The 13,383-nt window shown below is 38.1% G+C and overlaps 1 protein-coding gene across 1 annotated transcript in view; it reads right to left on the bottom strand.

The window, feature by feature from the left end:
* The window catches only part of CFAP44 (cilia and flagella associated protein 44), a 123,079-nt gene that overhangs the window by 89,020 nt on the left and 20,676 nt on the right, over positions 1-13,383 (bottom strand). The window contains exons 7-14 of the mRNA XM_077771886.1: positions 12,630-12,846; positions 10,571-10,685; positions 7,805-7,969; positions 5,740-5,895; positions 4,667-4,714; positions 4,010-4,109; positions 3,367-3,461; positions 39-248 (exon numbers count right to left, since the gene is read on the bottom strand). Coding sequence (XP_077628012.1) covers positions 39-248; positions 3,367-3,461; positions 4,010-4,109; positions 4,667-4,714; positions 5,740-5,895; positions 7,805-7,969; positions 10,571-10,685; positions 12,630-12,846 — 1,106 coding nt within the window. The remainder of the gene's footprint in view (positions 1-38; positions 249-3,366; positions 3,462-4,009; positions 4,110-4,666; positions 4,715-5,739; positions 5,896-7,804; positions 7,970-10,570; positions 10,686-12,629; positions 12,847-13,383) is intronic.

Here is a 13,383-nt window from a genome sequence, read left to right as displayed (position 1 = left end):
AAAGCTCAGTAGGAAACAAAAGGAAATCTACCACTTACCCCTGTTGCTAGAATTTCTCCATCACGTTCATAAGCTAAAGCAGTGACATGAGCAGTATGGGGCTTGAAAACCCGTTTCAAATGAATATCTGCATCTGAAATTTTCTTCCGTCCTGCAAAAACTGTGAGCCCTTTTGGATCATAAAGTTCAAGAATTCGAACAACTCCATCTTCGAATCCTACAATAATTTGTGCTCCAGTGTAGCTTACCTTGGATAAAAATTAAATGCAACAAATATGAAATTAGTTGATTCATAAAGGTGTGCTACATAATAAATAACTTTGTATTTTATTCAGCCAAGCAGTTTAACACTGATGGCTCACTGGTTCTTCCTTATATCACTTTCTGGTAACCTCCATCCATCCTAGAACAGTTCCTTATCATTGCTGATCGTGAGACAGGTAAGCAATAACAATTCAAGCACTCGAGCAAACGTTGGTGGCATATCTGTCGATCACATGCCAGGCACCTATCACCAGCAACCCAAGGGTGAGCATAAACAGTTTGTCGCTGATTTCACAGAATTTATGATCTAGTGGGAGGACAGACATTAATCAATCACACCGATGAATGTTAAATTATGAACAGAAATAAGTGCTAAAGGAAAGAAACGGTCTCTGAGAACATATAACAAAGAAAGCTGACCTAGACTGCGGACTTCCTTAAAGAAGAGATGGTGGAGCTGAGATCGGAAAGACGCCCAGAAATTAACTAAGTCTAGGGAGGTGGGAGAAACGCTCCTGGGAGAAGACATAGCTTGTGGAAATGTCACATGGCAGGAAAGAATGTAACTCAGGAAAAAGTGTGACTACAGCAGACTGAGTGAGGGAACAGTGCTTCCACAAGAGGCTAGAGAGGAGGATAAGCAAGCACCAGGTCACAAAGTGACTTATAGGTCACATTAAGGATAGTCTTCATCCCAAGAACAGTGGGAAGCCATTAAAAGGTTTTTAGTTGGGGCTTGGGTATGTGTGGGTAGGGGAGGTGACATGATCAAATTTGATATTTCAGAATATTTCAGAAAAGCCATCCTAAATGCATTGAGCAAAACAGAACTGACATGGCCTAGATAGGATGCAGGAAGACCTTTGGGGAGACATTTGAAGAGATAGCTACCTTACCACAGAAGAGTGATTACGGTCACTTGGTGTGAAGGGGTGTTGCAGAAAGGAGGGATATGGCATAGTTTAGAGAGAATTAGAATGGTCCTATTTGGTGACAACTGAATATGGGGGAGGAAGACAGAGGGATTACTGAGAAATTTACTGAGTTAGGAAACACTAGGAGGAAGCCGTGAGTGTGTGTGTGTGTCTGTGTGGTTTGTTGTTGCTATCACTGTTTTGGAGGGGAGCTGGTGGGAGATCAACAGGGTATCATGAATCTAGTCTTAGACACGTTGGGACTGAGGTCTCCTGGAACTCAAAAGGAGGATGACACATAGTCTGCAGTTCAAAGAAGTCTGGGCTGGGGACAGAAATCTAGCAATGTGTGAATATACTAAATCTGCTATCTTGGAAGGCATTCAGGAGAAAGGCAAGAGCCCTTCTGTTCTTCAGAGCAGAGTGATCATCCTTGAGGCCAGGCAGTTATGAGAATCTTGGTAATAAGAAAACTATACTCCATCCAATTCCTTGAATGTTGTTCATTCAGTAAACATTCACTGTGTGTCTAAATGTAGTATAGAGGCTCTGGAGGTTCAAAGAAGAAGAAAATGTGGTCGTCACCATGAAGAATCGTCTAGAGGGAAAGATCCAATAAAGCGATTTATCTTAGTACATTGTGATGTTGTGATAAGTGCCATATTATATACGCAGTGCCTTAAAAAAATAAATAACAGAGGAAGGAGTACCTAGCTCTACTAGAAAACAGGGTCACAGAGGGCTATGCAGAGGAGTTGATGTTTGACCTGAGCTGAATCATAAAGAAAGATATAGAGTTTTCTAGAGAAGCAAGAAGGTGTAGAGAAAAGGCATTTCAATTCCAGCAGGACATCCAATGATCATTACTTGGATATGAGGCTAAAAAAAGGAAACATTCTATGGACATCAAATGACCATCTTAATACATTATTTAATTCTATGGCTATATTTTAAATGCTTCAGGTAAGAGTGTAAATGAAATGGAATAAAGAGTGAGCCAGGGTGGGGAAGACAGATACTCCATGGTTTCTACTTGTTCTAAACCTCGTCATCTATTCCCTGGCCAGAGTTCTCTTTCTGGTCTTGATTCTATCATGAAAATCTCCTCCATTCTAGCCATTTCCACATTTATTTTGGTCCTGAAACATTTTCTCTTTGATTTCAACCCAAAGCAGTAAGGATAAAACATTCCCCAAATACCCCCATATTTTAAAAACAGGGCATCAAATTCTTTGACAGGCTTCCTGTGAAGAGATCCCCTCCTTGAATCTGGGTGGGGCTTGTGACGGCCTCACTCAAGTGAATGTAGTACAAGTGACATTATGGGACTCCCAAGGCTGCTCATAAAAGGTCAGCAGCTTCTGCCTGTCTGTTGGAACACTAGCTTTCCGAGCCATTAGCTGCTATGTAAGAAGTATGTGGCTGCCCCGAGGCCACCCTGCTGTGATGAAGCCCAAGCCACAAGGAGAGGTTACTAAGTAGGCACTCCTGTTGACTGACCTCCCAGCTTAGCCCAGGCTTCAGCCCAGATGCCAGACTTGTGATAAAGAAGACTTTACATGATTCCAGCCCCCAGACACAGTGATTTACCCAATTCAGGGAGTATGTGAGCAAAATAAAATGATTACTGTTTTATGCCACTACATTTTGTGGTAGTTTATTACATAGCAATGGAAAAAGAACAACTCCCAACTTCTGCTTAATTTTATTCATAGCTCTTATCATTATCACATATGTTACTTATTTTTCTTTATTGCCCATCTCTGCCTCCTCTCGTCCACTAAAGTGTAAGGTGTCTGAGGGCAAGGACTTTCGTCTTTACCCTGCTGTCTTCCCAGAAGCTAGAACAAGCCCCAGCACACTGCAGGCACACGGGGAATATAACTAGAATGAATGAAATCAGAGTCTGATAGAGGATGGATAACCAAAGTTCTGTTAGGGAATAATTTTTGTAACATGGAATGATTACTAACCTGCAGGTGGCATAAAAATAGATTTTTATTAAAACAGGACCAAACCACAAAAGCAAGGTCATGATATGATCTCTATCACATTCTAAGTGAAAAAACTAAGTTAAAATTTTTATTTTTCTCCAGAATCCAGGGTATAAAATACATTTCCAAGAAGTAGCACTGATATGCCATATTTATGAATAGATTTTAGTAGAAGTTCATCACAATAAACTCACCAGTTGAGGTACCCAACTGATGGCGGTACCTCCTTGTTTAAATCTCATCTGAGTCAAAAGGGTTTTGCCAGCAAAATCATAGATTCGAACAGAGCCTATAGAAAGACAGTTTTAAAAGAAACAAATTATACCTATCTTTTTAAATAACTTGGCCCCCTTTACACATTGAGCATTATAACAAGACGTTTCATAAATAATTAGATCAACCAATAACCTAATAGGCTTTCTTTAGTCAAAATTCTACATGTATATCCTCGACCAGGTAATTTGTAAGTATGGATAATAAAGAAAACAACTGATTGATCAATTCCACCTTGCATAGCCCACATAGCTTCACCATACATGAGTAAGGAAGAAAAAGTAAAAAAAGAAAAAAAAAAAGATAGGAAAAGCATGAATGTGGATCATGCCAAAATGAATCACATTTTCATAAGTAACTTACTATTTCCTTAATCACTCACATTAGCCAAGGATGGTCCACTTCAGTTCCTCTCCCCTATGTAAAAACTCCCCTCACTTGCAGCAAGAGGCTTCCTTTTGGAAAAATTCTCAAATGCTTTCCATCAAATATGTATAAAGTTGTGTGTGGAAAATGAAACAAACAAAAAAGGCCAGTTATATTACCATTTAGAGTTCTACTTACAGTCCAAGGCAGTAGTGGCCATGAGATAAGTGAGAGGAGAGACTGCCAAGGCTTCGATAGCTCCAGAATGGAAGGAGAAGAGGCAGTCTGGATCTTGGGTCTGATAATAAAAGAGATCCTATCAGATCTCAAAGATAAGCTAACTTCGAATTAAGGTCGAGTTTAAAAAATATATACATAGAACCCTGTAAAACAAGTGTGGTTTTATCTGAATAGAAATTTTTAAAAGCATAGTAAGTTAGAAAGAGTGCTGGACTCTTGGAATTAGGAAAAACAAATACTGGAACTGTACTTGAAGGCTTTCCATTTCTTCACCAGTAAAATGAGGTCATGGCAGAAGCCTCCCTTCTCATCAGGGTAGCTGTGAGGGTTACAGGGTCACATAGGTGAAAATGCCCTAAGTTTATGACAACCATAAACTGCTGAATAACATTAGGCATTGTCAATTGCCACTTTTCTGGCAGATTTTGCTAGGAGATACCTTTTTTAAATAAAATCAGAGAGAGAATAAATTCTCAGGATTAGGACATGGTAGACAAGTTTTTGATGGGAACAGTGGTCAAATATGGAGAAAGATAAAGTACCTTTTAAAGAAGAAAAACAACAGATTTTTATTATAAGAATTAGGGGAAAAAATAAGAAAACTTGTCAACTTACAATATTTGAAAAACTAAGGTCAAGCTTCCATATGGCTCCATTGGCATCCTAAAAAGTTAAATAATACTTTGCTTTATCATTTTGAACTTTTATCAAATGAAAATAATTTTCTTCCTGTGATCTAGTTAAAGTAAAGGACAAACAGGAATATGAACAGCTTACATATATTTTAAAGTGTGACTGAGGGCACCTGGGTGGTTCAATTGGTTGAGCCTCCAACTTTGGCTCAGGTCATAGTCTCACGGTTGGTGAGTTTAAGCCCCACTTTGGGCTTGCTGCCCTCAGTGCTTCCCATCCTCTGTCCCCCTTTCTTTCTGCCCCTCCCCCACTCACCCTCCATCTCTCTCAAAAATAAACATTTTAAAAAAATGTGTGATTGAAATTTAAGGGAAGCAATTTCTCTATATCTTAGAACACACAATAAATGAAGTATTTTCATATTACAAATAGTCCGTTTAATATAAGAATGTTAATTGGTTTTTTGTGTAGAAGTCCCAATTGACTTGAGGTGGAAAAGGCAACGATTTTTTCCAATATCATTTTGTGTTAAAGTGCAGATTGCTGTAAATAGAGTTGTGATAGCTCCCAGGCATAGTGTGAGTTTTTGAATGGTTTTGTTGCACTCCAGGAGTGGATGGAAGCGAATTAATATAAAGACCCTAGTCATGACTATGGTGCTGAGTCGAGTAGGGTGGAGATGGGTGCAGGTCCCTCTATAGCAGATGGAAGTCATGGGTACAGGCTGAGCTGGGCAGATTTGCCAGCGAATACCAATCATAGTCCTATCAGTGGTATGTTTAGGTTTTCACGTTGAGTGATAAAAATTTGTTGACGGTCTCATGCATTTAGGTTAAGTAGAAATCACACTATGGCTATAATGAATCCTATATTCTGAATGCGGTTGTAGAGAATTGCTTGTAGAGCAGCAAATACCAAAATTAAGGAACTCTTCATGGACATAACAATAGTAGTTTTAATAGTAAAATGGACTTACAGTGGCAATAAATTTTGTTACTATTTTAATTTCATGTCCAGGTAACTTTAAAGGGCCAAGAGAGAAGAATGCAACTTACTTGAGCCAACCAAAAGTTATTTCCAGTCTCGTTCATCTTTATCATAGAGAAGAGTTTCACATTCTTGCCTACTTGAAGTTCATTAATGGGATCGATCTTTAACAATCCAGTCTCATCTATAGTGTCAGCAGTATCTATTGTCTCAAAATCCCAGATCTTATAAAATAAGAAAATACTATAATCAATCAACAGTTTCTGAATTTTACATTTACTATAAGGCTCTGATTTTTCCCCCCAAAAGTCATTTCTTCTTGTTGCATGCCAATCAGTGAGTAGGTGTAATGACACCACCACCCAAAACTCGACCCCTGGGATATTGCTTCCAAATGGAGGATAACAAATTATGATAGTTTCCTTTGTATGGATGGAGCCTAGTGAGAAAACACAGCCTCAGTAAACTCTAATCTGCCCAGGGTAAACTTGACGTCCAGTTGTCTGTCAGGCCTTTCTGCACGTAAAGTGACCATAAGGGATAAATGGTTCACTTATTTGGCAAAACACTATAATGAGACCTGTTTTCATTTCACCAGTGGGCCTCTGGAAAAGGGAAACAGACTTTCTTAATGATCCAAGATCAATCTTCATTACAAGCAGAGAAAAGGAGTGTAGATGATGTGATCACGAGAAAAGTGTTTTTCATTATTGATTTAGACTGGACCATTCAGGTGAGGATTGCTCTTCTGGGACAGAGAACAGAACACTGTGGAAAGCAGGAGGGGGGCAGTTTCACCTCATGGCAGAGAGACTGAGGACTTCCTTTGTGAAGTGCCGAAGCCCACCCTGGGTGGACTTGTTGACACATCCCACCCTGTTAGCCCAGACTCAATAACTCAGCCTTAGGGAAAGTAACTTCAGGGAGGACCCGTGTTGTCTCATGGACTAGCCTAATGGGGGAAAGACCCAGATCCACGGGGGAGATGGACTCCTGGGAGTTGGGTTAGGTTTTTTCCAAAGGGTTAGAGGTAGAGATTTACTATGTAAAAACTAGAGAGATTAGGGTGAAATTTAAAAAGGAAGCCAGTTTAGAAAATAATGGTATTCATGAAAGGACCATCTGTGAAGTGTTTAACTTCTTTAATCTTGAGATTTGCCTTCACGTTTTAGGGTGCCCATCTTAGATGGGCAGTGAATACACTATACGACAAAATAAATGACATAAAAATTTCCAGAGCAAGGGTCAAATCTAACCAAATTAAATTTAATATGGTAAATGCAAAAATTTATACTTGGGTTCAAAAAACGACAGGTAAGAAGGCAGACTGGGAGAGATATGGCTAGAAATTGTAATCTCAATAGGTGTCAACAGGGTGACGAGACTATTTTCTAAAATACAGTCTAACTTCTGAAAATAATACTTCCTAAGGAATGTCCAGAGGATACTACCGCTTTCTTGGGAAGTCATCAGGAGTATGCACCAAAAGGACCACAGGGCAAATCACAAGCCTCTAGGTTTGCCAGCAGCGGCAGGGTCCACATACACGGGTGGGTGGGAGAAGTGGTCTGACAACTACCAGGGGGACTTAGATGCTGGAGCAATGTTCCAGCTTAGCCCACACCACAGGCAACAGTGTCCACAGATGAGGACAAGTGAGTTCACCAGTGTAAGGAGCAAAGAGAGGGGAGTATCCACAGGCAAACCCTATCAGCTCACATTTGAGTGTATTTCTAATTAGTAACCTCAGTCAAAAATAATGTTTCGTACTTTCGTCCCTAGAACATGACCCATTCACACTGTGTGGTTTGAAAGGACACCTGTGTCCACTGTTTACATTCTGCCAAAAGTGATTTTCATTTTCCCCAACTACGATTTCAACCAGAGAATCAAAACAACAAAAAGCCCCCTCAGAAAATTTCACTAAGATGCTGTAAATTAATTTTGATGAGAATTTAAAGATTTACCACAAGGAAAATATTATTTTAAATGTGTTTGCCCTATGAGTAAATGACCACTCATATCCTTTATGAAGTGATCTTTGTGAGAAGTAAAAATCTGCTAACACCAATAGGGTGATTTGTAAGTCTTTGATACAAGAAGCGTTCCTGACCAAACGTCAAGAAAACTTACCCTAACATATCCATCTGCCCCAATAGTGATAACTTCACCCTCATCCAGCACTATCTGGTTAATGGGACCCTGATGACAAGACTTCCTTGCAGCTCGACAGAGCTCGACTTTGATGAGGCCGCCTTCCCACACCAGCATGTTGCCCCACTCTGACCCTGAGAGCACCTGGCAGGGAAGCAGAAAAGAAGGAATGTGCATCAAAACAGACAAATGTGGATATTTTTGCCTCAAATACAGGTGAGGTTTATTTTTAAAGATTGTTTCTCTTGATTATGTAAGAAAAAAAAGTATAGAAAAATAAGAAAGTGTAGAAGTAAACATTCGCCACTTCAGAAACAACCACTAATCACATTGTGATGGACTTCCTCCTAGCATTACGCATAGGGTCACATCACGGTGATTGGACTCTACGTTGCTGGTAATTTTTCAAATAGATCTGAAATAGCTTTCTTTGCACATCTCTTAAGGATATAATCCAGGAGTGGAATTATGGAGTCAAAAATTAGAGACATTTTTAACCTCTTGATAGAGAGATTCTACTTATTAAGAGGGATAATATCAAATGTTACAAGTTTTTTAAAAATCATGAACTCAGAAAAATTGGTGAGCTCAGCAGATTATAGCATAATAATATCCAATTTCAAACAAGAACAATCATCTGGAACCAACTCGTATTAATCCATTGAATCCAGCACTTCCCCAAACACTAATTCCTAGGATGTTTAGCTGGTATTACATACTAAGTCATGCTAATTAAGTATCAATTCTGTACCAACTGCTACTTGAACACTTTGCGTACATTATTTAATCCTAAAAATGCTTTGAACTAGGTACATTTATTAGGGGTACCATGCACAGTTATGCAGGTTGGGCACTTTGTTTTCCCAGAAAACACAGTTTTCCTCATTCACACAAAGGAATCATATGAATCAATAGGAGCCCTATTTTTATTCCCATTTTACAAAGAAAAAATGGAACAGAACAGTTAAGTGGCTTGCACAAAATACCAATAAGAGTCAGGATTTTAACCCAGGAATCCTGGCTCGAAAGCTCCTGTTCTGACTAACACTAACTCAGAAGACATATGCTTGGAAAAACAAAATCAGACAATTTTTTCTCTAGGATCTCTTGGAAACTTTAATATAGATCACTGAAAGCAAAATTTCTAGATACAAAGGAATTTGACCAGGAAAGTCTTATTTTTACAGTCTGCTTCTGTGCAGACTAACGTTCCACGAAACACCTTTGGGGAAACTCTTTGGATCTGATTCTTGCCTGTCTGCGCCAGCATTCTGCACCCCATTTCCCTCACACCAAGTACTTTACTCCATCTTTTCTATGTCCCCAGTCTACTCATCTTATCCATTCTACCTGTTTCACCTATTACTAAACCTCAGCTCACTTTGGATAGTCTTTATTTCAACTTGCTTTCTTCTGTCCAGTAATAAAAATCATCCAAAGCCACTGACACCTGGAAGACTTTCCCTTCTGAAATGTCACTCATGTCTAGCTATCTTTTTCCAGTTGTCCTGAAAAATTAAATGAAAGTAACACTTTCCTTCTTAGCTCATCTCCTTGACTCCAGATTTCCCCTCTTCCAACTCATTTGGTATTTTGTGGCCAGACTTATATATAACTTCATTTGCAGCTCTACTCTTCCAGTGTATAATAGTTCTGCCTAGCTGTTAATCTCCTCATCCATTAAGACCCAACCGTACTTCTCAACATAATTTCCATCTCTTCCCAAAATTAATGCTCCTTCCTAAGTAGACCTCCAAATATAAGGTACTTATTCTTAACTCTAAATATTTCCTTTTGTGTCTCTCTCATTTAAAATGGCTTCTTTTCTACCCTACATACATGAGAATCCTATTGAACCTTTTAAAGATATATCTTCTGGCATGTTTTTAACAATCTTTATCTTAGCTTAATTCTGTGGTATTCAGAATTTGAAGCTAACATGATTTATGATCATTTTATAGCTTTTGATATATATCTAACCAGCATCCAAGAATTTTGATTTCCTCCCACACAACATGATTTCAAATTGAGAATATCTATAGGTAGATACTTTGTAGAGAATATCTACTAGGTAGCCCATTTGGTTTCTCAAAATTATATCTGTATGCTGGCATTTACTTATAACAGAGACATTCACAAATAATACTATATAACTCATCCTAATAGGAAGCCAAATACTTTATCAATGCAGAACTGATCCTATAGGCAACATGACCATATATTTTGTAAGAGCAAGAGAGAAGATGAACTAACAATGTTAAAGAATCAACAGGCTCAGTGCATCTGTAGGAGACACCATAGGGTGGCTCAATCTTCCTAAATAATCATCTGACAATAAAAACAAAAGCCATAAGACTATATGCAAGCTTTGAGCCAGGAAGTCTTCTTGGACCATCATAACAAAAGAGGAGGGAAAGATAAACATTATAAACACCGCAATTCCATAACATAATAAAATGTGACAATATGTCATTATGTTAATATACTAAAATGTTTACATATTTTATGTGTTCATATATTTAGTAGACACAAAAAAGGATATTTACATGTGGATTAAGGCAATTCTATGGAAGTATATTAATTAAAATTGACAATCTGAAGAAGCAAAATGAAATGCTCATTTACAATTATAATATCCATTATTACTAACATTGCCAGGGCTTTTTACAGTGTATAATGTGCTTTCATCTATTTTCATCACTTGAAAACATAATCTTACTATTCTAGAATAGTGGTTGTACTCACCTTTCCATCCGGGAGCTCCATATAACCTTCTATATCAGTAGTGGCTGTTTTGCCAAATCGGCCCAATGAACCCTGAAGCTTGAGACCAGTGAATGTTAGAGCCATTTCCCAGAACCTGTAAACAAACAAGAAGGAGACTGAATGTACCTCAAAGAGCCTTTATTTTTATTATCACCTAAGCATTCACATGTTTCATAGTCACATGTTATTTCATTTATTCTTTCATCTAATTAATATGTATTAAGTATTAACTGCCTGTCAGGCAGAGTTCTAGGCAATATGAATTCAGCATTGAGCAAAACAGACAAAATAAATCCCCGCCTTTGTAGATATTATATCTGAGACTCATGCTGTCCTATGCAGTCAACTGTAGCCAAGTTTGACTATATTAACTTAGACTTAGTAAGTTAACAATAAATACAATTTAAAATTCAATGTTTCTGCCAGACCAGCCAATTTCAAGTATTTAATAGCTACGTGTAGCTAGCTAGTGTCTACTAGGTTGGACAACATAGAACATTCCCATCCTGGCAGAAAGTTCTATTGAATACTACCATTTTCGAACATGTTTTCCAAAAAAATTCTAATTTACTTGGTGCGTAACTTAAGAGTGATTTTCTTAATAACACTGTGCCCTCATACTCTCAGGCATACAATGAGAATACTAGTAGTACCAACCTCATAAAATTGTTGAAAAACGCTTAGAACAGTGCCTAGTACATAAAAGCAATGAATAAATGTTAATTATTACTAACACTTCTTATTAAGAGTCTAAGCAATGAACAGTCAGATGATGAAAAGCATGTAGAAAAAAGAATCTGGTCTACCAACTAAATATAAAATAGATAATGGATGGTATCAACAAGCCAGTAATATGAAGCCAAAAGCTTAAATAACAAACATCCCTCTCCAAGGCTATAGTATGTCCTCTGTTCACACATTTCCATATACTGTTTCTTTTACAGCACTTCACACGTGAAATTATTCAGTATCTCTCTGCCAAGATACAGTGCATAGAAAATATGCACTTCACTAAATGATGAACAAATGTAAACAACTCAAAATTTTTAGCCTATAGTTAGCAAAATATTACTTGAGAATTCCCCCAAGTTTCCACTTAAAATCTGTTCAATTATTCTACATTTCTAATGAATAAATAAGAAGAGGGCCAGGTTTAAATTGAACTAACAGAAACTTTGGATAAAAATGTCTTTCTCAAAACAGACGCTGGAAATCCAGTTACAAGCAGCCTGAGGGTGGTGGTAGAAGGTTGTTGGATAAACGCTTAAGACAGGGGAGAATGAGGACAGAATAGGACAAAAATCATTCCATCCTAAATACAGAGGGGAGTATGATAAAGGGAAAACAACATGGAATTTAGAGCCAAAGACTGAGATCAAAAGTAGACTCTGTTACAATTTAGTATTGAGGTCCCTGGGTTAGGATTGATTCTGTTATAATTCTTGTTTTACAGATGATGACTGAGTTCAAAGATGTCAAAATGCCTTACCCATCATACAGTATTGCTACAAGTTTAATGGTGGGTCTGAAAAGTCAATACGCCATCTTAGGAAGACCTTATACAAACCCTCTGAGGTGGTAAAGCCTATAAGAAGGCAGTAGGCTCAGCCCTTGTTTAAAAAAATTAGAATAAAAGCCCTTCTTTTTATCTATACTGTCTTTTTTTTTAAGTTTATTTATTTTGAGAAAGACAGAGACAGTACAAGTGGGTGAGGGGCAGAGAGACAGGGAGAATCCCAAGAAGCCGCCACATTGTCATCCCAGAGTCTGATGCAGTGCTCAAACTCACAAAGTGGTGAGATCATGAATTGAGCTGAAATCAAGAGTTGGCCACTTAACCGACTGAGCCACCCAGGCACCCCTTAAATAAGAAAATACCCATATCCAATTAGAAAAGCAGCACTAAAGTTAATTTCGAAGATAACACATTTAAAAATTATTGTAATGTTAACAACAGCAAAAATGCCTCCAGCTGGTCGACCCTCCTAGAAAATATCCTTAACGATAATTTACCAGTCGTATCAGTCACACAACCTACTTGATGTGGCCTGATCCCGATGTAGTCAGCTGCTCGTCATCTTCAGGATTGAAAGTAACCTTAAAAACTTCCTGGGAAAAGGCTTTTGTCCTCAGTATGGGCTGTTCTTCTTTCCAGTTCCAAATGGTCAATGTGTAATCAGGGCTGCTACCAACAGAGGCTAGCAAGGTACCGTCGTAGTTAAAATCCATGTAAGCATAAGCCAGCTCAGTTCCATCTGAAAGGGTGAATGGGAATCTAATGAACAGGGACAACATTTATTTCATTTTCTAAAGTGTATTCTTTTGAAAAGGAAAAGGAGAGAAAGAGAGCAAACAAGCATCCTCGGTGATAAGTATTGATGAAAGAAGGCCAAGAATCCCCATAGAAACAACTCAAAATCATTCATCACCCTTGGCTTTAGACTGAATTCTATGACATGAGTGGGGAGAGTGAAGAAATCTTAATCACATTTTGCAAGAGAAAAACACTTTTAATTGTTTTTGAGAACACACTCCATTTTATGAAAGGGGGAGGGGGAACACAAAATCATGTGATATAGCAGAAAGAAATCAATCTATAATTAGAAATTTGCCACTGGAAAATTTTACCAAATACAAACTGAGGACTTCAGGTTTCTGGTTATTCATGTAAGGAGCCTGGAAGTCACCATTCCATCCTAACAACAAATAAAAAGCTGAACGCACTGAAATATCAACAACTCTTCCTGGATTCATAAGAGAAGGAAGGACACAGGGTAAACAGCTGCCCCCAA

The sequence above is a fragment of the Crocuta crocuta genome, unplaced genomic scaffold, assembly GCF_008692635.1.
Source record: "Crocuta crocuta isolate KB4526 unplaced genomic scaffold, BGI_CrCroc_1.0 scaffold56, whole genome shotgun sequence".
In the NCBI taxonomy this organism is placed as follows: domain Eukaryota; kingdom Metazoa; phylum Chordata; class Mammalia; order Carnivora; family Hyaenidae; genus Crocuta; species Crocuta crocuta.
Note: the sequence above shows the minus strand (reverse complement) of the source record. Positions and strands in the feature narration are given on the sequence as shown.